Source organism: Cavia porcellus, unplaced genomic scaffold (assembly GCF_034190915.1).
Source record: "Cavia porcellus strain 051 isolate PalLab524CR breed Dunkin Hartley unplaced genomic scaffold, mCavPor4.1 scaffold_2, whole genome shotgun sequence".
NCBI classification, from domain to species: Eukaryota; Metazoa; Chordata; class Mammalia; order Rodentia; family Caviidae; genus Cavia; species Cavia porcellus.
The window spans coordinates 110020565-110047758 of NW_026947485.1; the positions used below are offsets into that span (position 1 = coordinate 110020565).

At 38.9% G+C, this 27194-nt stretch overlaps 1 protein-coding gene across 6 annotated transcripts in view; it reads left to right on the forward strand.

The window, feature by feature from the left end:
* Window positions 1-24647, forward strand: part of Arhgap19 (Rho GTPase activating protein 19) — an 89989-nt gene extending 65342 nt beyond the window's left edge. For 3 of the 6 annotated variants that reach the window (XM_063245116.1, XM_063245121.1, XM_063245117.1), the window contains exons 9-10: window positions 4170-4268; window positions 14090-14367. In XM_063245116.1, the coding sequence (XP_063101186.1) occupies window positions 4170-4268; window positions 14090-14350 (360 nt within the window). In that variant the 3' untranslated portion in view covers window positions 14351-14367. Of the gene's footprint in view, window positions 1-4169; window positions 4269-14089; window positions 14368-16991; window positions 17071-20842 lie in introns of those variants that run through there. The other 3 variants (XM_063245118.1, XM_063245119.1, XM_063245120.1) reach the window with 2 other exon arrangements.
* The last annotated feature ends 2547 nt before the right edge of the window (window positions 24648-27194 follow it).

Here is a 27194-nt window from a genome sequence, read left to right on the forward strand (position 1 = left end):
CCTTGTTTCTCAGCTTCTCAGAGTGCTGGGATTACAGGCATGTGCCACCATGCTTGGCAATATCATACACTTTTTAAAATCTCTCCTTTTTTCACTAAATATTATAGCATGCGTGATTGTAAACTCACTGTATACATTTTAAATATTGACTTATGTTTTTGGAGAAACTAAAAATTATATGTGTGCTCACTATAGAAACATTGAGACTTGTTAAAGAGTGTAAAGGAAAAAATAAAATCATGTATAATCATTCAGAAGTAATTGCTGGTAACATTTGTAGTATTTTCTTCTAATTTTTTTTTGTGTGAGCATTTATTTATTTATTTATTGGGTCTTTTTTTGAGGCAGTGTTTCACTGTATGGTTCAGGCTGCCTTTGAACTTACTTTGTAGGCCAGGCTGGCCTTGAACTTGGTGTGATCCTCCTGCTTCCTGAGTGCTGGAATTATAGGCATCATCACTAAGCCCACTAACTTTTTTTTATTTGAAAGGGAAAAAAAAAAACAGAAAAATTAAGAAGCAAACAAACCTAAAAAACAACAACAAAAACATGAAACAACAGCAACAATACAATAATAGCTATATAGGTTTTCAAAACAAATGATAATAATTTAATAATGGTTGTTATGCTTCATATTGTTACTTTCAAAATAGTTGCTCAGATTACCAGAAACAGGAATAAAAGAAAATAATAAAATAGAACAAAACATTCAAAAATAAGTCAGAAGGAAATCCCCCATGGCTGCCACAGTATACACTGCCATCCTCCAAATAGAGGCCCAGACCAATCCTAGGTCTGCAAAGTCAATTAAACAATAGCATCAAGCTATTCCTTTCACCCCAGTTGCCGTTATCTCACCCTGAGTCCTCTCAATCAGCCAGTTGCTTAGGGCTGGTAGGGGGCACAGATATATATACTTTTCTGATTTCCCACCTGTATACCAGCTGGCTCACAGGAAGGTGTGGTCCATTTTCTTTCTGAGTCTTCTCTCAATCCCTGTGGCAGAGCCTGGTGTATGAGAAGGCGTGCTGAGTCTCTTCCTGATCCCCTTGGTGGAGCTTGACTCAGGCGAAAACATGATTCGTCTCTAATGTTTTTCTTTATGAATAAATATATATATATATATATATATTTTTTTTAAGATCATAATATAGTCTGTTTTTTCATTAACTTTGTTTCACATTTTCCACATCATTGTGAATATTTTTAATGTTTGCATAATGTTCCATCCTATAAGACTTAATTTATGTACAATTTGCCTACTATTTGGTATGTTGAAGGAATTAGTATTTTTTAGCTTTTAGGTTTTTGTTTATAAATTGCAGATTATGGGCCCGGGGTGTAGCTCAGCGGCACAGTGCCTGCCTGGCAAGTGCAAGGCCCTGAGTTTGTTTCCTAGTACCAAAAATAAATAAATAAATAATAATAAAATTTACAGATTATTTTCTAAAAATAACATGGCCAAAGGATATATACTCTTTTTTGTAAAATCAAGGTATCTATTATGTCACTTTTAATATACAGGTCATTCCTTCTCTCCCCTTTTTCTTTTTTTCCCCCTGAAAAAAATTGCAAAATAGTTTATTTATATGAAGTATTTTGTTGTTGTTGTTTTGGTTTTTTTGAGACAAAGTCTGACCATGTAGTTCAGGATGACTTTGAACTCATTGGGTAGCCCAAGCCAGCCCCAAAGTTGTGGCGGTCCTCCTGTCTTGGCCTTCCAAGTGTGATTACAGGTGTGAGCCGCCACCCTCAGCCTGTTTGAAGGAACTTTTAAACTTAAAATAATTTTAGATTTAGAGAAAAGTTGCAAAGATAGTAGAGTTCCCACATACCCTTCACCCATCACCTGCTTCCTTGTAATGTTAATAATTAAAACTCAGAAATTAATTCTGAGTAATTGCTATGTTACTGTTAACATTGTAGATTTTATTCAGATTTTATCAGTTTTTACATTAATGTCCTTTTTCTGCTCCACATTGCATTTAGACATAAACACACATGTGTACACATTCTCCCTTTCTCTATTTGAATTTTATTTTTAGAAGAAATAAAATCATTTATATTCTCTAGTCTGAATTTTTCTGTTTGCATCCCTATAGTGTTACTTAATATGTTCCTCAGTCCTCTTTATTTGCTATGAACTGATAATTAGATTTGTTTCTGGGGACTTGATCTGATTCCAGGTCATTTACTTTCTTTTTGGTAAGAATACTTACCAAAATACTTATAGGTGGTATATACTTTTTAATATGCATTTTAATGGAGTCTGTTTTTAAAGGACTCTTTTTTTTGTCTTTTTCATTTTTATCAGTACTGGGGATCAAACTCACGACCGCCTGCTTGCAAGGCAGGTACTTATGCTGCTGAGCTAAATCCCCAGCCCCTTTTAAAGGACTCTTTAGTTGAATATACGTTAACTAAAGAGCTTCCCAGAGTTTTTTTTTCTTTTTGAGACAGGGTCTCACTATGCAGTTCAGGCTGGCGTTGAGCTCACCTTGTAGCCCAGGTTGGTCTTGAATTTGCAAAGATCCTCCTGGCTCAGCTTCCTGAGTGGTGGGATTACAGGAGTGCACCACCACACTCAGCTTTTTTTTCTCTCCCAGAACATTTTATCAATTAACATTTCCCCAAACTGGATATGAGAGAACTTACCCTAGTACTCTTGTCAATTTAATCAGAAATTTTGGTTTTTTACTCAGCCCAATAAGTTTAGAGACTACTTACTAGGTAAGGATTTTAAAAGTAGCTAAATATATATCTGCTACAAAAATTAACTTTGAAAATTTCTTGGTATCTGTATATTAAAAATGTCATATTTTAGCCCCCAGAATCTGAAATGATAGATATGTTTGCTACATGATACATATAAGTATACAAATGATACATATAAGTTTGCTAATTCAGAAATTACAACTATAGTTAAAAAGGTAGTAGATTCTTTAATTAGGTACATTATTATTACTATTATTATTATTATTTTTTTTTTTGAGACAGAGTCTCACTATGTAGCAGACTGACCTTGAACTTGATCTTCCTGCCTCAGCTTCCCAAATGCTGGGATTAGATACTATATCAGCTGGCTTTAGGTACTATATTATTATTTAGGTGAGGAAATGAAGATCTAATCAAAACATTAAGTAAGCTTTATCTGTTTCTTTTTCCTACTTTAGATTCTTCACATAGAGAGCTGATGTTGATAGTATTGAAAATTTGTATTCTGATACATTTCTTTTAATGATAAGAACTCTATTTAAACCACTTTAGTAACTTTTTAAAAAATGTGATGTGCAATTTGTGTTAAATTAAGCACTGTTTTAGTTTGGATGCTATATGTCCAAGATACTTTTATGCAAGAAAAATAATGATTTACTGGCAAGAAATCTTAAGCAAATTATATAAGCTAATTCTCAGTTTCCTTGTCTATAAAATAAGGTGGTAATTCCACATTCAAGGAATAGAAAATGCAGGATCCTGCATAGTAATTTAGCACACTTTGGTTTCTTCCTTTCCTTTCCTTTCCTTTCTCCTTTCTCCTTTCTCCTTTCTCCTTTCTCCTTTCTCCTTTCTCCTTTCTCCTTTCTCGAGACAGAGTCTTGCTATGCTGTTCAGGCTGTCCTCGAGCTCACTTTGTAGCTCAGGTGGGTCTCAAACTTGTAACAAGCCTCCTGAGTGCTTGGGATTATAGGTGTTCGCCACCATGCTTGGTTACATTTTAATTTCTTAATGGAAGCATAGTTTCTGCCTTTGTTTATTCACTTTTTGCAGTGCTGGGGGTTGAACCCTTTGGCTTTGTGTATAATAATCGGCGAGCAACTCTACCAATAGGCTATGTCCCATCCTCCATTTCTGCCCTGTATTTTGCTTGTCACCTTGTTAATGTGTACAAACTTACTTATTCCTGGACTTTTTTTCTTCTTCTTTTGGTAGTGCTGGGACTTAAACCAAGGTCCTAATACATGTTAGGCAAGTAATCTGTAACTAGGTTATATCCTCAGTCTTTTTGTTTAGTTTTGAGACTGAGTGTGGCTAGTTTCCTAGGCTGCCTTTGAATGTGCAGTTCTGTTCTCTCAGCCTTCTAGCTAGCTGGTATTATAGGTGTACACAACTGCACCCAGAAAAACTGTTGCTGAGAGAATTTTAATAAAGTGTTCACTTGTTTCTTTTAGTTTCAGAAGCAGTCTTTGACCCAAACACCAGGACGAGAACCGTCTACTCCCCGGGTACAGAAGAGGGCCCGTTCACGCTCCTTCAGTGGGCTTATTAAGGTAGGTGTGCTGTGCTGTCTTTCAATATTGAGTTTGAGGAAATTTAAGTCTGCTTTTTTTTTTCCTTTCTTCTCCTCCTCTCCCCTCCCTTTTCCTCTCTCCTCCCCTCCCCTTGTTTCTCCTCTCTTACCTTTTCTCATCTCCCCTCTTCTCTTTTCTTTTCAGTTTTTATGGCAGGGTCTTGCCATGTAGTTCAAGCTGGCCTTGAACTCACTATATAGCCTGGGCTGTCCTACTGCCTCAGCTTCCAAGTCCTGGGATTACAGACTTTTCCACTAAGCCCAGCCTCCTGTGCCCCTTATTTTCTTTGTTTCTGTCTATGTCTCTCCCTACCACCTTCCCTTTTACCCTCTCACTGCTTTTGAGATAGGCTTCAGGGTGGCCTGGAGCTCACTGTGTAGCCTGGCCTTGTATGCACAACCCTTCTCCTTCTATCTCCTCAGTGTGGGTGTATAGGCACACACCCCCTTCCTGGCATATAACTGACTTAGCCAGTGTTTAAAAGACTTTCTTCTGTCCCTAAGGGTTCCATTGGGGTTAATTTGTAAAAAAGAATTTGAGAAAACTTTCATTGCAAAACATTTTGCTGTGTTTCAAACCAGAGAAAGGACTCTATGGAAATAAAAGAAATAGAAATTCTTCCTTTTCTGGGACTGAGGGCAGAGGTTTCATTCCTGACCAGTATGCACAATCTCCTTTACTTTCTGACCTACCTTGTACTACATCCCTTTATGCAAATTGCCAAACCTATGTAAAAGTGAGGAAGTTAAGAGACTAGGGAAATAAAAAAATGGATTTTAGTGAGCTTAATGGGGTTTTGTGTGTGTGTGTGTGTGTGTGTGTGTGTGTGTGTATAAGCTAAATATTTTAGTTGTTGTATTCTCTTCCCTTGCATCAAATTCATTAAAAATCTTGTTTTTAGGATAAATATATTTCTGTGCTATTGGTGCCATCCATCACTGTGTATTCACTTTACAGGTTAATAATTTGAATTTGTAGTTAAGGGATATTACCATCAGGTGGCAGTAGATAACTTGGTTATGGAGTTAAAATTTCCACTTAAGCTATTAAGCAGGTTCTGGTTAACTTGGAGAGAGATTAGCACCATTTGGTGTTGTACTATTTTTTTTTTCCAAAATTGTTTTAACATTACTAAGATATATAAATCCAGCAATACTATGGAGCCCTTCAGTTTAAACTTTAGTCTTAAAAAATGGATATCTTCTAATTCTTTTTTTTTTTTTAAGGAACAACTGTTAGCAGTTTTTTTGTTTGTTTGTTTTGTTTTTTCTTTTGGCTTTTGAGACAGGTCTTACGGTAGAGGCTGACTTCAGACTCACACTTCCTTTCTCAGCTCCCCAAGGGTTGGGACTACAGGTGTGAACCACCATGCCTGCTCTGCAAATTCACTTAACTCTAATTTTGGTCCTTGTTATCATTTCTGAGTGTCTAGAATTTGCTCTTGGTTTTAATCCGCTGGTGCAAACAGCTTCTGGGACATTAGGTTTCTTTGACATCAAAATTTCCTTTGCTATCAACAGAGTAGAAAGGCAACTCATGGAATAGGAGAGAATATTTGCAAGTCATATATCTGGTTAGGAGTTAATATTCAAAATCTAACTTCTTAGCAAAAGTTCAATGACTACACAACATAAAAACAACCTCATTAAAAGGTGGGCAGAGGATTTAAATAGATGTTTCTCCAAAGAAGATATACAGATGACTAAGACATACATGAAAATGAGCTCAGCATCACTAGCCCTAAGGAAATGTAAATCAAAACCACAGTGAGATACCATTTCATGTCTCCTAGGATGGATATTGTTAGATAAAAACATAACAAATGTTGATTAGGATGAGGAGAAGTGAAAAACTTTGCATACTGTTGGGGTTGTAAAATGATACAAGTGCTGAGGAAAGCTATGTTACAGTCTTTATTTTTTTTCACCTTTTTAATTACTTAAGTTTATTGGTACATTTTAGGTATGTATAATGATCACATTCATGATAAGGAATTTGTCCCTGTACATGTTACATGTAAATTAACGGGTATATTTTAGGTATACGTAATGATCACATTCACTATAAGGAATTTGTATTTGTACATGATATAAGTTGATTCTTTTTTTTCCCATTCTCCCACCCTCCCTTCAACCCTTCTTCCTCTACTTATTTACAAAAGTTTTTTTCCCATTTTTTTCTTCTTTTCTCATTTTTTCTTTCCCTTTCTTTATCCCTCTCCCCTCCTTAATTCATCTTCCCATTTGAACATTTTTTCCGATTTCTCAATATGCATTGCACATTTTGGTCCTTATGTATGCTTTCTGTTTCTTGTACCAGGGAAACAATGCAATATTTACACATGTGTCCATGTCTTATTTCACTTAAGAGCTGCAACCATTTACCTAGAAATGTCTCACACTTATCTTTCTTCGTGGCAGAGCAGTATTCAATTGTATAAAAATTCCCATCTACTTGATTCATCAGTTGATGGACATTTGGGCTGTTTCCTAGATTTGGCAATTACAAACTGCATGGCTATAAACTCAGGTATGCATATATCACTGGGTATGATATTTTTAATTCTTTCAGAATTAGGAAATAGCTAGGTTGAACAAAACCTCTAGTTTTAGTTTTTTGAGGAATCTCCACATTGATTTCTATAGTGGTTATACCAGTCTACGCTCCCACCAACAATGGAGAGGGGTTCCTTTTTCCGCATATCCCCACCAGCATTTGTTACTGATGAATTTCTTGATAATAGCCAGTTTTCCTGAAGTGAGATGGAATCTGTGTTGCTTTAATTTGCATCTCTCAAATACCTGGTGATGTTGATCTTTTTTGATATATTTATTCACCATTTCTATTTCATCTGAGAAGTATATATTCATCACATGCCCATTCTTGGATTGGATCTTTAAATTGGGGGGGTTCAGATTTTTTTGAGTTCTTTAGATAGTGTAGATATTAGTCCTTTATCTGAGAAATAGCAGGCAAAATTTTTTTCCTGTGTTGTCTCTTTACTCCATTGGGGTTTTTTTGCTATGCAGAAGCTTTTTAGTAAGACAAGATCCCAGTTGTGTGGTGTGATAGTTTCTGTGCAATCAGAGTTTTGTTCATAAAGTACTGATGTCTATCTTCCAGGAGATTTAGTATTTCTGTTTTAATATTTATTTATTTATGATTTAAAGAGGAAAAAAGCCAAGGAAAATAAAACAGAAGAAAATCAATCAAAATAAAACAGAATAAGTGATACAAGATTTCCAAAACTTTTGAAATCAACAATAGTTACACAGTGCCTTTGTTAGGTACCACCTTTGGACATACTAAAAATAGAACAGAACAGAATAGAATAGAAACAATAAAAACAAAACAATAAATGCAATAAAGAACCTCAAAACAAGCCAGTAGTAAATATATAATGGCTTCCATAACATGTCTTGCTATCTTTCAAATAGCTGCTCACACCATCAGAGTTAACACAAACAAGATAAAATACCGCCCCCCCCCCCAAAAAAAAAAAACCCAATGAAAATCATACGATTTTCAGGATAGGAAGATCTCCTTCCTGTAGGTAGTGGCTCTCCCTCCAGGGTCCACAAATGGTGCTGACTCAGAGAGAGGCCTGGGTCTGGCTCTCCCCAAGCAGCAGCCCACTCATGGCACTGATATCTGGGCAGGGGTCTCCTCCCATGGGGCCTGGTTTTCTCCCTCTGCAGTCTTCGAATGGCACTGACTCAGAGCATTGGGTTTGGCTCTCCCCAAGCAGGCAGCAGCCCGCCTGTTTTAATATTTAGATCTTTGATGCATTTTGATTTTAGTTTAGTGCATGGTGAAAGATATAGATCTATTTTAAATCTTTGGCATGTGGAAAGCCAGTGTTTCCAGCCTGTTTAGTAAATGGTGCTGGAAAAACTGGCTTTCTACATGCCAAAAATCAAAACTAGATCCACATGACAGTCTTTGAAAAAATTAAAAATACAATTACGTATGGTCCAGCATTTCCATATCTGTATACAACTCAAAGAACGAAAAGTAGGGTCTTGCAGAGATATTTTTTTTTTTAAATCGGTACCAGGGATCAAACTCATGAACGCCTGCTTCCAAGGCAGGTGCTTATGCCACTGAGCTAAATCGCCAGCCGCATCGCGGAGATACTTGGTCGGTGCTTTTTGCAGCACTGTGCATAGTTGCCAGCAGGTGGAATCAACCCAGCTTTTCATTCATAAGTTAATGTATTGAGTAAGCAAAATATGATATATACAGACAATAGAATACTATAAATCCTTAAAAAGAAGGAAATTCTCACATCTACTATAATATGGATGGGATCTGAAGACATTATGCTAAGTAAAATAAACCAGACACAAAAAGACAAATATTACACAGTTTCATGTATATGAGGTACCTAATGTGATCAAGGTCATAGAGACAGTATATGGAAGTCATCAGCATCTAGGAGTGTATGAAGGAAGTAGGGAGTCATCTAACTGGTGTAGAGCAGTGGTGGTGAACCTAAGGAACACGTATTATTTTCTCTTAAGACAGAAGATGATATGTGAGGGTTTTTAAAAAATTTTATTTAAGGAATTGATTAAAAACTTGATTTGAAACTCTGTATTTCTCTCACCATCTTGTTTTGACTGATTTTTCTCTATTCTGTTTTGCTTGATTGTACCAAATTTGAGAGTATAGGCAACAACTGTGAAGACAATAAGATTGTCTTCTACCCTGACAGTATTACAGGGTATTTAAATTTTGTTTATTTAAAAAAACAAAAAGGGTACAAGGTATACAGAATTGCAGAAAAAATAAACAGTAAGAAATCACTAGTTAATAGATTACATACTGTCATCTTAGAAATAGTTGCTCAAGTTACAAAATTAAAGCATATAAAGTGGACAAACAATGAGATTGCAAACAGTTCTGTTCAGTGATCCAACAAAACAGTAATATAGTTATCTATCATATACACTTAAATATACATGCAGTTATTACTCCCACAGTTCTTATTCCTTTTTTTGAAGAGAGTAAAACCAAATGTGATATAACAAAACAGAGTCAGTCATATCAAAAGGATGGACATAATACATAATGTAAAAACAGAATACAAGGTGATCAACAATGGTTGCCATAATGCCTCTTACTATCTTAAAAAGAATTGCCTATATCATCAGTTATAATAAAATTGAACAAAACAGTAAAGAACAAAACCAATAAAACCAAAACATTGGAGACATTACAGGACTTCAAAAGAAGATAATAGTCAAACCAGAATGGGCGTCATAGTGAATCTTATTGTCTTCACAGTTGTTGCCTATACTCTCAAATTTGGTACAATCAAGCAAAACAGAATAGAGAAAAATCAGTCAAAACAAGATGGTGAGAGCAATACAGAGTTTCAAATCAAGTTAATAGGAAATCAAAGTGGGTTACTATACTATATCCTGCCATTTTTTATTTATTTTTCCCTTAGTTAAAAAGATAAAAATAAAAAAGTAAATAATAAAAAAAGGAGATTGAGATAAAAGAGGACATAACAACACAACAGCACAGGTCAGAACATAACCATTTAAACAAAATAGTGTTTCACCACAAAATAATCCCGACATAAAAGTAGTTACCATAGTTTCTCTTTCTTTGAAATCTTTGAGTATAACTTCATGTACTGTAGCATCAAACGTATCAAGACACTGTAAAACCATTCAAGAGAATGACAGTATTACAGGGTATTTAGAATCAGCTAACAAAATGAACATGGTTTCTGTATAATCTCCTTGTCTATAAAAGTTTTTGTTTGTATTATCACATATAATAAAATTCAGTAAGATACAACATGTTAAGACTGATGGAGACAGAAGAACAAAAGCTTGATGAGACTTCAAAACAAGATGATGTTAAATCAGCACTAGCTATTATGATGTCTTATATTCTCCAAAATAGCTGTTCCTACCACCCAACTTTCTCTGCCTCATTTCTGTTGAGCTCTTTTTCTGTCATTAGTTGTCAATTTGTCTTCTTCATTTCGCTTTCTGCTCCATTCATTGTGGCCTCTCTGCCACTGTTTCTGGAATCTTGGTATTTTTCTTTTTTAGAATATCCTGCAGTATTCTCTGTAGAGTTGAATTGGTGGTTGCAAATTCCCCTAGTTCCTCTTTATCCTGAAAGCACCTTGTTTCTCCATTAATTTCTAGGGACAGTTGTGCAAGATATATCAATCTTGGCTGGAGGTTATTATCTTTCAAAGCTTGAATTATTTCTCCTCATGTTCTTTGTGATTTGATAGTTTGTGCCGAGAAGTCTGCTGTAATTCTGATGGGTGTTCCCTTGTAAGTGATCTGTTTCTTGTCTCTGACGGCTTTTAATACTCTGTTCTTATATTGGATTTCTGGGATTTTGATTATTATATGCCTGGGTATAGTTCTGTTTGGGTTGTAGGTGGTTGGGGACCTGTATGCCTCATACGTCTGAGTATCTTTACCTTTTGCTAAATTAGGGAAATTCTCCTGAATTATTTCTGTGAATAGCCTTTGTAGTTCATTTGTTTGTGTCCCTACTTCTTCCTTTACATTCTTAATTCTTAAGTTATAGATCCACTTATCATCTTCTAGCCTTTGTATTATTGCTGCTTGTTTCCTTGTTATTTTTAAGAAGTTTTTCATTTCATGCTCCCACATTACAAATCTGTCCTCCAGTTCAGATAATCTATCCTTAGTTTCTTTCAAGCTGTTATGCCAGCTTTCAGTAGAGTTTTAGTTTCCTGGTAATCTCTTTGAACCTGATTCATGTATTCTATGTTTTCTCTATTTTCTCCATCAAAAATTCTCCCCTTTTTCTCTGTTCTTCCATTCCACCACCTGTTTTTCTTGGGCAGAGCTTAGCATTTCTCTAACTATTCTACTTATATCTTGCTTTACTTTGTTAAATACTTCAGTTTTGAACTCGTCTATGAGGCTCCAGAGATACTGCTTTATGTCTATTGGTGCCATGTCTGATATTGCATGTTTTCTGTCCTCATTCTCCTGTGCATTTACCTTTCCTGGATCAGTGTTCTCAGGATTGGGGACTGAGGACCGTCTCTTGTTGCCTCCTCTTCCCATACTTTTTGTTCCTTCCATACAGGCGTATATAGGAGGCCCAATTTCTTTCTTTGTGGGTTACAGTTTGTTTGAATCTGCCGGCTAGGTGTTCCCACCCACTGCAGTGTACTAGGGAGACACAGACCAGGGCAGCGTATGTTGCGCCCTCCCCTCCAGATCAACCTACTGAAAGCTTCACTGCTAGAGTGCACCACCAGGCACTGGGACCTGGTTTGGGCTACCCTACTTGGTCTTAGTCCGTGGCTTCACCCAGGTCAGGTGCTCCCCACCAATCCCGCTTGCGAGGGGAATATGCAACTAAAGTCACTGCAGCGTCCTGTTCCGGCTAGTCTGCCTGGTCCCAGAATGTCCTGTGTTGGAGCCTCCTAGTCTATGGAAAAGTCCCTGTTCCTCCCCCTCACTCCTGGTCGATGCAGGGCTCCCTACCAGTTCTGCTCTCAGTTCGGTTCGCTGATTCCCACTCTCAGAGCTTTCACATGTCTATCCCTGCTGTGCCGATTCAGATACAGCAGCAGCGGCAGGAAATTCAAATCGTGGTTTCCAGAGGCACAGGTTCCAACTTCAGTGCTGAGATTTTATCTGTTCCGGTCATAGCATCGGGATTGCATTTCTAGTTGGTTTCTCTCAGCTTAGTTCGTTCCTGGGTCAGCAGGGTATATCTCCCCTTGCTTAGGATTCCTCACATCGCACCATTCCTGGTATCTAAGCTGGCTATCTCATGGAGCCTCCATAGCTGCTGTTATCTATCCGCCATGTTCTCCCAGAAGTTCCGAGGGTGTTTTTTTTTTTTCCCTGAAAGTGAGCTTTGGGTTGCAGTTTGGGCACTGCACTTATCTCTCAAAGGTTTGCTATCACGGGTACAGAGTTTCTGTTTGAGAAGATGGAAAGAATTATGGGGATGAATGGCAGGGTAGCAGCTATATGCTGCTGTGAATATACTTAGTGCCACTGAACTAAACACTTAAAAGTGGATAAAATGGTAAGTTTTATGTATATTTTTTGTAGTTTAAAAAATTTTCTGTACTAGAAGTACATTCACCTGTTCATAGCTAGTCCAAAATGAACAACCTTGGTTTACTATTACTTTTTCCTTTTCAGTTGGAAGAATCCGTCACTCCCTATGACTTCTCTGTTATAAAGACAATTGATAAAAGATATACTCAAACAAGTGTTTGTTTAACTGAAGTTAGACGGTATAGTTTTCTGTCCTTTAGGTGTTGGTTTTAGGTATATCAGCTAATTATTGCTTGAAATGTAAATAAATAGTGTTTTCCTTGGCTGCTGCCCACTTCTTTACTGAAAATATTTAGAACTTCAGAATTTATAAAATAGCTTATAGTTATATTAGGATAAAACATTTGGAGCAACAATTTTGTTTTTTTATTGCCATTATTATTATTATTACCTTTTTGAGGTAGGGTTTCAATATGCTTCATTATAGCCTTGACCTCCTAGCAATTTTCCTGCCTCAGCCTCCTGAGTGATGAGATTACAAGCATGTGGCTCCATGCCCGGCTATTCTGTTTTTTGAGTTAGAGTCTTACCTACGTAGTTTAAGCTGACCTTAAGCTCACTGTGTAGTCCAGGCTGGCCTCAAACTCCCAGAGATCCTCTTGCCTCAGCCTCCCAAGTGCTGGGATAATAGGCATGTGGCACCATGCCTGGCTGCACATGCAGAGATTCTCGAGCTGATAGTGGTTGTAGGCTTTGTTCAGTAGCTATGCAGTGGACTAATGAAATGTCTTTTTCATAGTTCATTGGAAACTTTACAACCAGTCCTGTGCCACTCCCACTCCAGGGTCCTCTCTGGTGATATCTGACTTGTGAAAGGAGGATATGTTGTTTCTGTTTTTATTTCTATGTTTTAGCTATTTCATTTCTATCCTTTATTTAAAAATTAAAAAATTAATCCCTCCTTGGCTTTATTTATGTACACATGACAATCTGTCCTGCTTTGGCTACATTTTTTTTCCTCTAGAAATTCTCATTTAAGTTAATTTATTATATCAGAATATCCTGAATATTGTTGTTGATATTTATAATGTAGTGTTAATGTTTTAGTTTTTGCATGTTCTTTCTTTGGAATTCAGATTTATTCTTTAAGGGGAAAAGAAAGATTTCTCCAAAGATGGTAAAATTGTTACTGTCAGCTCAGCTTCTAAGCTGCTCAGAGATGAAAAGACTTCTAGTCTTGATCTGAATGGCAGTACAGTCATGTGATCCTGCTAAGAAGGCCTGTAGGCTCTTTTGGCTATTTTAGAATCTCCGAGTTTCTTCAAATTCTCCAGTTCTGTGTGAGGGTATGATAGGGATGAAAAATCTTAGAGCAGAACAGCTTACATAGCCTTTAGGGAGGAGGGGCAAGGGACTCTTTACAGCTACCAAAGACAACACACTACAGGGAAAGACCTACATTGGTAACTGATGTTTCTTTTATGGTTTTAGAGGAATACTGCAGTTGGCCTATAATAGCTGATTTAAATTAAGCATAAAATTGGTTCTAATATCTCAGGCCTTTTTAAAGTTTTTGGAAAGTAATTACTTAGAGAAAAGCGTGGTTTTTTTGTTTTGTTTTGTTTTATGAGATGGCTGAGAGTACATGCAGAAGTTGTCAGAATGATTTTTTTTAAGCTAAGGACATTGTAGTTTAGAAGGCTAGAATGCCTACAAGTGGAGATACAGTAAATGTTTATAATCAAATCTTTTCTGTTCCTAAATCAGCGCAAAGTCCTGGGAAATCAGATGATGTCAGAAAAGAAAAACAAGTATCCTACTCCGGAATCTGTGGCTATGGATGAACTGAAGAATGCCAGCAAAGAAAATATGAACTTAGTAAGAACTGTTCTGTGGACTTTCTGGGTGTGTGCATTTGTAGAAAGGAGGAAACTGATACGCTTTCTTTTGGCTTACTGTGTTTCTCTTGGTCATTCAACTGTTTTCAACTGTTTTAACATTCAACAATTTGACTTTTTCCTCAATTAAACCTTTTATTTATGCTATTTTCTTTCAGTGGGTTTTCATTGAATCATTTAGTACACCTCTTGAATTTAAGAAGGATATACCTAATCACAAGCACAAGTGACCAATACAGAGAACAGCTCAGAAACAGTTGGTGGATGTCTTAGTTACTTTTTACTTGTTGCTGAGACAAAATAGCTGAAGCCCAAGTTGGGAAAGGAAACGATAAAACTGTTTATTTCTTACAGTTTTTGGAGGTTTCAGTCCACACTCAGTTGGCTCCAAGACAGGCAGGCGGGCATGGCTGGGCCACAGTTCATGGCAGCTGCAAACAGCAAGCAAGAACCAGCAAAGAGCAAGATACACCTTCTTCCTGCCATTACATCACATCTTGGCTCCACCCCTATGTGGGTGGAGCATTGACACCATCAATCCAAGCACTAGACAGTGAACCATCAAAAATGCACAATGCAAACTCATGAGGCCTGGGGGCCACAGACATAAACCATGACATTCCACCCCTGGCCCCCAGGACTCATGTACGTCCATTATACAAAAGACATTTAGTCCACCTCCAAGAGTTGCCAAAGTTCTAACAGTTTCAGCATTGCTGAATAGTCCAAGTCCCAAGTCTCCTTCAAGATCTATGGCAAACTCTTAACTGTAACCCCCTGCACAAATGAAACAAGGTTAAACATTTCTGAAATGCAAAGGCACAAGATAAATATTACCATTCCAAAAGTTACAAACTTAGAAAGCACTGGAAACAAAGCAAGTCCAACATCCAGCAGGGCAAACATTAAGTCCTAGAGTTCCAAGCTCAGCATCTGAAGCAAACTGGTTGCAAGCTCCAAAAGGCTTGGGTGATTCCAACCCCATGGCACTTCTAGGGATTTCAACTCCCGCAGCTTTTCTCTTAAATCCTCTCTGCTTGCTTTTTGCAGCTTTCCTTGGATCATCCATGTTCTTGGCTTTTCCAAACTTCTGGGGTCTCCACTACTCCTTTGGCTTCACTTTTACATCTTCACAAATTTCCCTCTCAGGGGCACACTGCTTGGCCAGCCAGGCCCTTTGCAATCGAGGCGGAAGTTATCTTACCCTCAGAATTTGTGCATTTTCCTTGCACCTAAAATCAGCACCTTGTAGATGCCGCCAAGGTTTGCTGCCAGCTGGAGCAGTAGCCAGGCTTTTCTCTCTCTTGGCTGTAGGGGTCAGTTGCCTGGATTGCAGGGCTCTGTTTACCTGATTGTGAGGAAAAGCTTCTGTACGTTGCGGCCATTGTATAACCTCATGTGCTCTCTGTTGCCATTTTGGAACCTCATGTGGCCTCCATCACCATTCTGGAACATGGTGCTCTGCAGCTTTTTCCTTTGAGCAAATTCTTTCACCTTTGCAGTGAGGTTGCAAAGGGTGGGGACTCACTTCCTGAGATGCCCCAGGGCCATCTTTCTTATCTCTCTGTTTCTCCTTATCAATCAAAATCTCAACTCTGTCTTTACAATCCACAGCCTTCCTGGAATTTTCCTTCTGGCCAGACTCACAGTATTGCAGATTATCCTGCTGGGCTCTTTGTTCTTGATTTGCAACATAAAGCTGGCTAAAAGCCCCCAACAATAGCCATGCCTCGGCCTGAACATTCCATTGCTTTTTAATTTCCTTTTTAAGGAAATTAAATAATCAGTCCATTTTCTTTTGTCTCAGTCTAAGGCAAAGTCTCTGGGCAGGAGCAAAATGCAAGACAAACTTTCTGCCAAGCCATAACACACATCATGTGGAGTCCAACAACCAATGCAGTCCTTCTTCCCAGAAGAAACCTCCCAAGCGTGGTCTTTACCATCAGGCTTTCTATCAGCCTTCTGGTCTCCTGAGCTCTGACCAGTATCTCCTCTACCGAACAGCCTAAGCTGCTCCAGCTCTATGCATCCAGGCAACATGTCCCAACCTTTCTGAGCTCTGTCCACAAGCCATTTCCAAAGCCTCTTGAGAAACATGATCAGGTGTAGTCACAGCAAACGACCCCACTCCTCAGTACCAAATTCTGTCTTACTTTTTACTTGTTGCTGAGACAAAATACCTGAAGCCTAAGTTGGGAAAGGAAAGGTTTATTTCTTACAGTTTTTGAAGGTTTCAGTCCACACTCAGTTGGCTCCAAGACAGGTGGGCATGGCTGGACCACAGTTCATGGCAGCTGCAAACAGCAAGCAAGAACCAGCAAAGAGCAAGATACACCTTCTTCCTGCCATTACATCACATCCTGGCTCCACCCCTATGTGGGTGGAGCATTGACACCATCAATCCAAGTGCTAGACAATGAACCATCACAAATGCACAATGCAAACTCATGAGACCTGGGGCTACAGACATAAACCATGACAGTAGAAGATACAGTTAATTCTTCCTGGGAGACCCCACAGGGCAGGTACTACTTGAGCCAGGCCTCCTTGGGCTCTGTATTACCTGTGTATGCTTTGTCAAGGTATCCCATGCATAACTGCTTCATCAAGTTTGCACGAGTCAGTTAAGATTAATGAGGTATGAGTATGTCAGTCTTGGTGAAACTCCTTACTTGAAAATTGAACGAGTAAATAATTCCTGTCAGGAAGGTCCATCTGTAGTACTGACTGACATTAGACGTTTAAGCCATCATAAAATTTTCTTGTTACAGTCATTTTCCGATTCTCCAGCTGTCTTGATGACACCAACAAGATTGAAATGGTCTAAGGGGAAGAAAGAGGAGAAAAAAGGTATCAATTGTACTTATTCTCTTTTCTTACTGAATGTAGTTCCTTTCTGTATTAGTCACTAGTGTTTATTTTGATTTCCCAGGGTAGTATAGTTGTAGTCAGGAAGAATATAAAAGTGACAAAACTGTGTCTTTGCCCTTGAATTCCTTCATTAGATGGGTGAACTACTTAGTACTACTCTAGGTGCTGAGGGGTCAGATGACCTACCTGGTTTCTGCCATCTTCAACAGGCAGGCCACCGACATAAGCTATCTTAAGAGTACTTGTCAAGCAAATATAATTTTAGACCAAGAGCAGCTGGTCATAGAATAATTACGTTCTTTTTCTGTTTGGACGTTAACCTTAGTTAATCAAAGACACTTTCTAGGTACTGAAGGGTCCTGGAAATCATATTCTGCAATAGCTATTTAATCCAGAATGGATTCTTTAGTGGAACTGATGACTGTCCCAGGCTTTTCTGGTAGTAGACTGTTCACTGGAAAGAAAGATCATAAGATTTTTTTAGTCCTTGAGTCCTCATTCTCATACAGGAAAATCAGTCATTCTTTCAGAACTCAAGTTTCTTCCTCTGAAAATGAGGGTTGAAACAGCCTTATTCCAAAATTATGAAAGCTTGAGATGCTCTAAAAATCTGAAACTTTTTGAGTCCCAAGTATTTAGCTTTCAGAATTTTGGATTAGGGTTGTTTAACTCTATGAAAATATACCAAAAATCCCAAAGTCTCCAAAATCGGAAACTTCTGGTTCTAAGAAGCTTGGATGAAGGATAGTCATTGAATAGTTACATTTATTTCATAGTTTAATCATAAGGCTTGGTTGAAATAATTGTTAAAGCATCAGCAAATTGTAATGGTTGTTACTAAAGAGAACTGGCTCAGACTTGGCCTTGTGACAGACACAAGGTTCATGTGGTAGATGAGGTGTTCTTTGGCTTGACGCTCATTTTATCATTAGATAGCATAATTACTGTTTGAAACATCAGTGTTAGAAACAAAGCAAAACAAAAGCCCAGGCGTTGTGGACAAATTTTTATTCTTTTTTGGGATACTAGATTTTAGTATGGTCTCATTATTTACATTTGAGTGAATTATATTTTCTATGCTTACTGCTTCTGACTTCTTGACAGGGCTCACCAATTGAGGCAAGATCAGTATTTGAATGTGTCTGAATTTTTTATCCTTTATGAGTTAAATCTGTAAGTTATTTTTGAAGGATACTTTGTTTTGTATTGATTATAGCTCTTGTCACTTTCATTTTTGAATATGAGTGGAAAATAATCTTTTTAACTTGACAGTTCTATTTTGAAAAGAAAGAAAAGAAAGAAAAGAAACAAATAAGCCAGTGTAATATTCCACCAAGGAGTTCTAGAACAGGATGATTTTTTTATACCTTCTGTCAGGACTAGGGATTAAACTCAGAGCCTTTGCATTAAACTACACTTGTCATCGTGACCTTTATTTTAATTTTGGGACAGATCTTATTAAGTTGCTTAGGATGGGCTGTAACTTGTGGTCTTGCTGTCTTAACCTCTTGAATAGCTAGGGTCACAGGCATGCAGCATCATACCTGTTAGAGCAGGGAGTCTTGACTTGTCAGTGGACCTCCTAAGGTATCTACTAAAGTTTTAAAGTTTCTTTTTTTGTTTAGTTTTGTTTTGTGAGACAGGGTCTTGCTATGTAGTTCAGGCTGGCCTTGAACTCACTATGTAGCCTGGGCTGGCCTCAAACTTGTGGTGACCTTCCTGCCTCCGCCTCCTGAGTGATGGGACTACAGGCACCTGCCAACATACCTGACTTAGTGTCTTTCTTACTTTGTTTCTTTCTTTGCTTCTTTCTTTCTTTCTTTCTTAAGTTTCTATTATTGTTAATATAATATATATATATATATATATATATATATATATATTTTTTTTTTTTTTTTTTTTTTTTCAGTACAGGGCATTCAGCCCAGGGCCACAAGCATGTTAGTCAATTACTGTTCCACTCAACTACATCCTCTGCCCTTTTAAAATTTTATTTTAAGATGGGGTCTTGGTAAGTTGCCAAGGCTGATGTTGAACCTGTGATCTTCCTGCCTTAGCCTCCAGAAAGCTGGAATTATAGGCATATGCCACCATGCTCAGCAAAGCAGTCTTAACATGAAATGTTTTTTCTTTTTGGGGGTACTGGGGATTGTAATCAGGGCATTGTGCATGCTGGGCAAGCACTATACCACTGAGCTACATCCCTAGCCCAGCAATGCAGTCTTCTATGTGAGTGCATGTATGCATTTGTTTCATGTTTGTATATATAAAATACACATGTGTGTATACATACAGCTTTTATTAGATTCTCAAAAATGTTCATGGTTTAGAAAAGTAAAGACCCAGAAATAATTAATGGATTAGAGATGATATAATTGGATCAAGCAGTGACATTTTCACTTTTCCTCTCTCTCTGGTCACTGTATCCTGAAACCCCTACCTCGATGTAATGATACTACCTCTTACTCTTCTCTTCCTCTAGTGGCTTACTATTGTCTGCCTAGTCATCTGCTTTCATTTGTTATTGTTTTAAAAATCTGTCTTAAGTTCTCTGTTCTTTTTTGCATTTACTCCCACGCCCCCTTAGTAGCTTGGTGTATTTCCACAGCTCACTTCTGCTCTCTGAATGATACCTGTTCCCCAGACAGCTTCTCCTGCTTTGAACCCTCTTCTAGTATCCAAGCCTCCAGACCCACGGGCCTGCCATGTATTTCTTTTACGCAACAATGCATACAATCCTAGGGTTCTCATCCTCATGTTTATAGAAGTAACAACTATTCTTTGAAGAAGATAATGCAGTTTTATTATCTTCATTAACAGCATAATAAAAACACTTGTTTTAGCAGAGTTTCTCAACCTTTGCATTATTGACATTTTGGGTCCTTAATTATTGTGGGAGCTCCCCTGTGCATTTTATGTTTGGCAGCATCCCTGGCTTTTGCCTACTAGATGACACTGATACCCTTTTCTACTTGTGACAAAGAAAAATATCTCCAGACATTACTAAATGTCCCCTGAGGAGAATGGGGAAAGTCACTCCTAGATGACAACTGATTTACTACTTACTTATTAATGGGCATTATTTTCAGAAGTGAGAATCTTGTTCTTTTAAGACCAGCCTTAGTTGTACCTCATCTTTGAAACCCCTGGCTAATTCAACCAGATAGAATTATTCTTTTGCTTTGAAGTCTGACTTATGCTAGTAATTGCAGACATTTAATATGATTTATGGTATTTACTTTACATGTATTGTCTCATCTCCGTATCTGGTTTATCTTTTAGAAAACTTACTATATGTGTGGCCCTTTGTTTCCTACCTCGCCCTGGCAGCCATTTAGTGTACATTTGCTGCTGGGGGGCCAGTAGTGATAAGAACATGAGCTCTGTATTCACTTGGAGGCCCATAATAGCCATATGCCCTACAGCAAGTTCAGTGTGTCAGCTACAGATTCTTTACCTAAAAAGCAGCAAATAGTTGCATAGGTAGTTGTGAGGAAAAACAAGATAATGTACATAAAGAACTTAGAGCAATACATAGATTATGTATTTAACTAACTGGCAGGTGTTCTTACCAGTAAGTTGATTTAATGATCATTCTGACCAGGTGGTTTTCTTGGAAGAGCGTCAAACTCAATTTCTTTCTCAGGTTAGAGAAAATATTTATTGTAGATTCTGCAGCTTTTAGGTGGGAAGTTTGCAAAAAGTAATATGTATAAACATAACTAATACTCTTGTTTCTCCTTCAACCTAGGATTCCTCTGAAGGATCTAGAGTTCTCCTGTCGTCCACCCATAGAATTTAGTGGGCCAGGTATCATTTCTACGTACAGTGAAGCTTGGACTTGCAGCTTGCTTGTTGCTGTTTGAACTGAGAAAGCCAATTAATCCTGTGACCCAACTGATAGCTCTAATCCTACTCACTGGATGACATTTGTAAGCTGTGCCTTCAGAGAGAGTGCTAGGGCCACTCTTTCTCTCTCTTTTAATGTTATGGGGAAACCACTAACCAGCCAACAGCATACACAGTGCAGTAAATGGGCAGAACCAGGGGGGCCTCCAAGGCTCCTTCAGAGTTTTTAGGCCAGTTTTTATTTTTAAGAATATGAAATTTTGTGCTCAACTGCCATTTTGTTTTTTTAAAGAACTGTCTGGATTGATCCTATTTTTAAACTGATATTTTGGACTTTTCTCATGTTTTGATGTATTGTTTGTTGTTTATTTGTTTTAAAATTACTTTAGGGGAATTGGTAATTGAAATGGACTATAAGCTAGAGAATTTTATCCTTTTTCACCTTAAGCTTTGGGAAAGTTCTTTATCTTGTAAGGAAATACTCATTAGCATCTTATTTGTCTTCAAAGAATTTACAGCTTTCTTGGAAATTTAAAATTATCTTTTTGGGGTCAGGATTATACAATATTTGACCTCCAATGTCAAAAAAGGAGAATTCAGAAAGATAGTTTAGCAAATTTCAGTTATTAAACTATTTTCCCTCCATTCCTCCTTCCCTTAGTCTGTCCAAAACTTCCCTTCTCCTTAGTGATGTGGAAAATCGTGTGGTTGCTGAAGTTGTTTCCTTCCCTGAGAATCCTCTTATCTGCAGCAGCCACTCTCTATAGTGCTGAGCGGATACTTCTGGGCCAGATCACTGTGATTTATGTAGTCCCATATAGCTTCAGAGAGGTTTGCTGAAATCTGTGTGTGTGGTGGGAAGCTTTGGCGTGTGTCTGGAGGGGCTGGCTGGCTGTGGGTGAGATTCTGTGGCACCTTCCCAGGAGGCAGATGTGCAGCTAACCCGTCTCCTAAGAGCAGGCTGGTATCATGAGTGATGTGGATGGGCTCTGCAGGGCCATGGGTTAAGGAGAGAGCATTCCTATTTGGAAGCAGTTGTGGCTTATCACCAGTGCTCCATTGCCCAGTCCTTGTCAAAATGGGCACAGGGAGAAACTGGGAGAGGAGGTGGGGTGGGGTATTTGGCTTTTGGGCTGGGTGTGTTCACACAGGTTTGAGGTGGGCAGTGGCATGGTGTTGGTCTTATTTGAAGTATTCGCTGCCCAGAGCAGTGTGTGGCAGGTGAGAGTGTTTTGGTTTATCCCTGGTCCGTTAACTGTGTGCCCTTCCTACTCTTTGTATGTTGGAGCTGAGTCAGGCCCCTGTCCAAGTGGGGAAGAAGGTGCCTAGCAAAATAGTGTTTGCTGACCTATCTTTAAACAGTTGAAAGTACTGCACTATTGCTGAAATGACAGGTGACTCTGGAATAGCAGAGTTGGCTTTGTGCTTGGGTGTCAGCCCTCTCTTCCCTACTATACTGTTTCTTTTGCTACTTTTACTCCATTTGTGAAGCAAATATAAGACTTGACTTTCCAACATGGCAAATTGGGGCAATAAATGTATAGAAGTATAAAACTGCTTAGAAGCCCCTTATTCTATAACAGTCTTAGGTCATTCTTTAAAATATTCAGAAGTAAATTCATACCACTTTTTTTTTCTTAGCAGGGGGAAAATGTATTTTCTTGTATCAGGTGACAGTGAATTCAGACAGAGACCCCTTTGGTGTCACCAAATCAAAGTAACTGTTCCTTAACTCGGTCCTTTTTTCCTTATTCGTTGAAGTGTGTTTCATCCTGGAGTGGTGTGGTGGTCTCTTGGTATGGTCGGGTGTCAGGTAGAGGGAGCAGAACAGTGACTCAGCCATCCATTCAGTTCTGTGCTGTTGCAGAGGTAACTGAGACTTAGGAGATACTAAAGGATCAGTCACTGAGGGCAGTGTTCCAGGGTGAAGGTGGTGAGAGAGGTGTTCACCACCTGCACATGCTTGGGCAGCTTACATGGGTATATGGGTATGTGTGTGTGTGTTTATTTATTGAATATGTGGTGACCCTTGCTTTAAGGGTATTATAGGCCATTTTTCTTATAGAAGCTGTGATCCAGTTGGAAACCAAATTTGAAGAATAAGCAGCATAGATTTCTGCCTTATAATTTGTAACTATTCTAATCCTGTGAAATCTTATGATAAACTTAAAAAGCTTTTTTCAGTTCATAGAAAGTTGCCATCTCTCTTCTGACTCAGCAGGCAGGTATGTTTGAGCCAGTATTTAATTAATTTTTTTAACCTGTAAATTGTTTAAAAATCTATTTTGTTGTGTTTTATTTTTCATATTGGAACAGTCTCTTTGGAAGTGCCTCCTCTTGTGGTGTTTAAAGCTTCGCTTTTTTCTGGGCTCTGTTGGCATAGGTTTTGACATGGTATCAATTTGGGGTACTGTGTTTGTGCCAGAGGAGCTCAGGATAAAGACACAGACCACTTTCTTGGCTCAGATCTGTTTGGGACGAACCACACTGGGAGATTAGTGAAGTCACGGATACTGGGTTTCTGCCCTTTTACAACATGGACTTCTGCATTTGGGACCAGTGAATTTGGCTTGGAAACCCCCGTGTGGCAGTGAAGAGGGTCAGGAGACAGTGCTTATACCCAAGTCCAGAGCATGCTAGAGGAGCAGGCAGTGAACCATCACCAAACCACAGCTCATCCTACACAAAGCAAAGCTCTTTGTCTTTCCAGGGCCAGTCAGGAATGACAAGAGGACAAGGGTAGTACAGAGTGGTTGACTCTGGTAACTACTAGATGTGCCAGAGGTGGCTGTTTTGTTGGTCCAAAAAGAAGTTGATTGATCCTGGTGTCAGGGCAGAGCCATTTTTCCTCCTGAGTGGAAATTTTTTTGTTCAGCTTCCCTTATAGGAGCTTATAGTAGCATACGGTTTTAAATGTTGCATTCTGGGGAAACTTGTTGTCGCCAGAACTGTGCCCCACAGTGACTGGCCATGTGACCATGCAATGGGAGGCCATTTTTGAGAACAGCCATCTCTAGACTCCATCTACTTCCGTGCTTTTTGCTGGCCTCCCAAGGGTTTGGAAGGTGATGGCTCCCATGCTGAGGCTGCTTCTGAATGGAGCTACTTTCCCTAGGAGAGAGCCTCATCCTTTCCTTCCTCTACCCTGAAAGGTTTGCACTGAAGACAGATCCTAGGTCTAAACCTGGATACCAGCAGGATTGCCTAGGATTTGGGAAAAATTTAGTCCCTAAGATACAAAGCTTTAGAATGCAGCAGTAATTAGCCAGTGGCAAACTCATTGTGGAAAGCTGGCTTTACTAGACAACTAATGCTGAGATCAGGGTCGAGTTGTTGGAGGCCGCTTAGTGAGGAGGTGGAGTACAAATAGCTGGAGTGCTTGAGTTACCATGGAAACGAATGTGTAAGGCCACAGCTTATGATAAAGAGCTATTGAGTATGCCTGTGACATGTTTAGGAACCAGCACAACCTTTAAGGAAAAACATGCCCCTCAACCAAGGGGGCTTTTCTTTAGAGCCAAGTTTGCCTTTGTCCTGTCCCTGGCTCACCCAAAAACCTAAGCAGGTTTGTTAAGATAAGGTTTCACCATTTATTATTTTTCATTATTTGACTATATGTAATGTATGTGTATATAATTATAAAGAAACATATGTATTGTGTTTTATATTCTTGTAATATTCTGAAATTAAATTTCTTTTGTTTCATATCCATAGGCTTCGACTGGTCTCTTGTTCACATTCTGTCTTTCTGTCTGTCTTTTTTTTGGTACCAGGAATTGAACTCAGGCCTTCATGCTTGCCAGGCAGGCACTGTGCCACTGAGCTAAACCCCCAGCCCTCTTGTGCACCTTTTGACAGATGGATTATTTTGAGGAGATGTTGTCTTTCATTCTGAGCAATGGGAAGCCTCTAGGAAAGACTTCTTGACTTGTCTTCCAACTGGCTGGGCAGGGAGGGTCAGGAAGATTGGGGTTGGGCAGATAAGAAGAGCTGCTGGTCTGAGCTTCATGATTCCTGTGGCTGAGTCAAGAATGAGATGCACTGATCTCAGCTTCTCACATGATCTTTTACTTTCTCAGGTAAACATAGTGAGCTAGGTGTAGCAGTGCATACCTATTTTCCCAGCCATTTGGGAGGCTAACTAAGGAAGACTGCAAATTCAAGGCCAGCTTGGGCAACTTAGCAAGATCCTGTCTCAGAATATAAAAAATGTGCCTCTGTACTTGCTTAGCACGTGTCAGTCCTCGGGTTCAATCCCTCATACTACAAAAATGAAAAAAAAAAAAAAATGGGGCTGGGGATTTAGCTCAGCGGCATAAGTGCCTGAGTGTGTGATCGTGAGTTCGAAAAAAAAAAAGAAAAAGGAGGGGGATGAAGAGATTAGTATAGTTACAGAAAAGTTAGGTGATATTTTCATCTGAGAATGGGAGGGCAGTATGTAGATAAATCTTGTTTAATTGCTTCTTCCTGGTTCCTGTAGTAGAATACCATACACTTCTCAACACCAATTCCTGGGTGCAGTAGCATGTGTGTGGTCTTACTACTTGGGGCTGAGGTAGACGGCTCGTTTGAGCCAGGAGGTCAAGACCAGCCTGGACAACATAATGAATGCCTTTCCCATAAAATAAAGCAAAGCAAAGCACAACACAACACAACACAACACAACACAACAAAACAACAGATCCACAAATTGATTTCTATAATCTGGAGGCTATGAAGTCTGAGATCAGGGAGCTAGCTAGTTTGGTGTCTGATGAGGCTTGTAGGGTTATACAGGTCATCTTTTCCCCATAACCTCACATGGTGGAAGGGATAAAGGAGCTCTTTGGGGCCTCTTGTATAAGGCACCCCATTCCTGAGGGCTTTGCTCTTATTACCTATCATCTCCCTGAGGCTTCACTTCCAAATACCCTTACATTGGAGATTAGGTTTCAGTAGGAATTTGGGGGAACACAGATAGTAGGTCTCCTGCAGCTACTATGTATGGATGAACCTCTGTGTTCTTTCATCTAAAGGTGGGGATAGTGATTTTCAGCTCAAGAAGGCCATGATAGCACAGGGGTTGTAATTGGGGTCTGTGGTTGTGCTTCAGGAAACCATTTACCCCTGTATTTCTATGTGAAATTTTGTGTTCATTTGCAGTTTTTTAGGGGAGAGATTTTATACCTTCCACAACAATCTCAGAGGAGTCCTTGACCACTGAAATACTAAGAACCAGAGGCTTTTCTTACATGCTGGCAGATGGCAAGTATTCATTAGATGTTAATTCTTTCTCTCTGCAAGGATTAATTTTATAATCAGCAGATTATTCATGCTGATGTAGTTATTTTGATAATAAAGAAGCTGCTTAAATCCTGAATAAAAGGAAAAACTGCAGCTGTCTTTGTCTTTACTCTGCTAACTACTCTTGTGCTTTTTGTTGTTGTTGTTTTTGAGATGGTAACACTATGTAGTTCAGACTGACCTTGAGCTCACTGTGTAGCCCGGGCTGCCCTTGAATTCACAGCTGGTCCTCCTACCTCAGCTTCCCCAGTGCTGGGGTTACAAGCATTTGGCAACAACGCCTGGCCTTTGTGCTGTTCTTTAGCCAGGTTAGCTGTGTTGATGCTTCTCAGAACTATTTGTCTTTCCCTGTCTCCCAAGGATCAACAACATACATTATATATTGTAAAGAAAGGAAAGGGCAGGCCAGGGATTTAGCTCAGCAGCATAAGTGCTTGCCTGGCAAGCACAAGGTCATGAGTTCAATCCCTGGCACCAAAAAAAAAAAAAAAAAAAAAAAAAAAAAAAGAAAGGAAGGGGCCAGGTCTTCCTTTGAAAGTGAAGCTTGGAGAGACCAATGGCCATTTTGAAGAAAAGAAAAGAAAATGGCCATTTTGAAGAAAAGAAAAGGAAAAAAAAAAAACCACAGGTGGTGGGGATTTTGAAAAATAGAAGAATATACCTTTAATCACTGACTCGAGGAAAGGAAATGGAGTGGAGATGCATTAAACACTGGGAAAAGAAGACAAAACAACAGAAGAGTGGGAAGAGTTTTTCCCTCGGCCTCCCCTTTCTCGTGTACTTCTTCTGCCTTTGGCTGCGCTGGCCTGGCGGACTAGCCCACTCCCAGTTCCTGCAGTCCTGAGTGAACGAAGGCCAGGGGACTTCAATGATAGAGTGGATTCCAGGCTTAGTTATGATAGAGGGGCACCATATTTGTTTAGATGTTTAAAGGCCCACCCTCCTGATTTCCCTGACAAAAGTAAGAATAA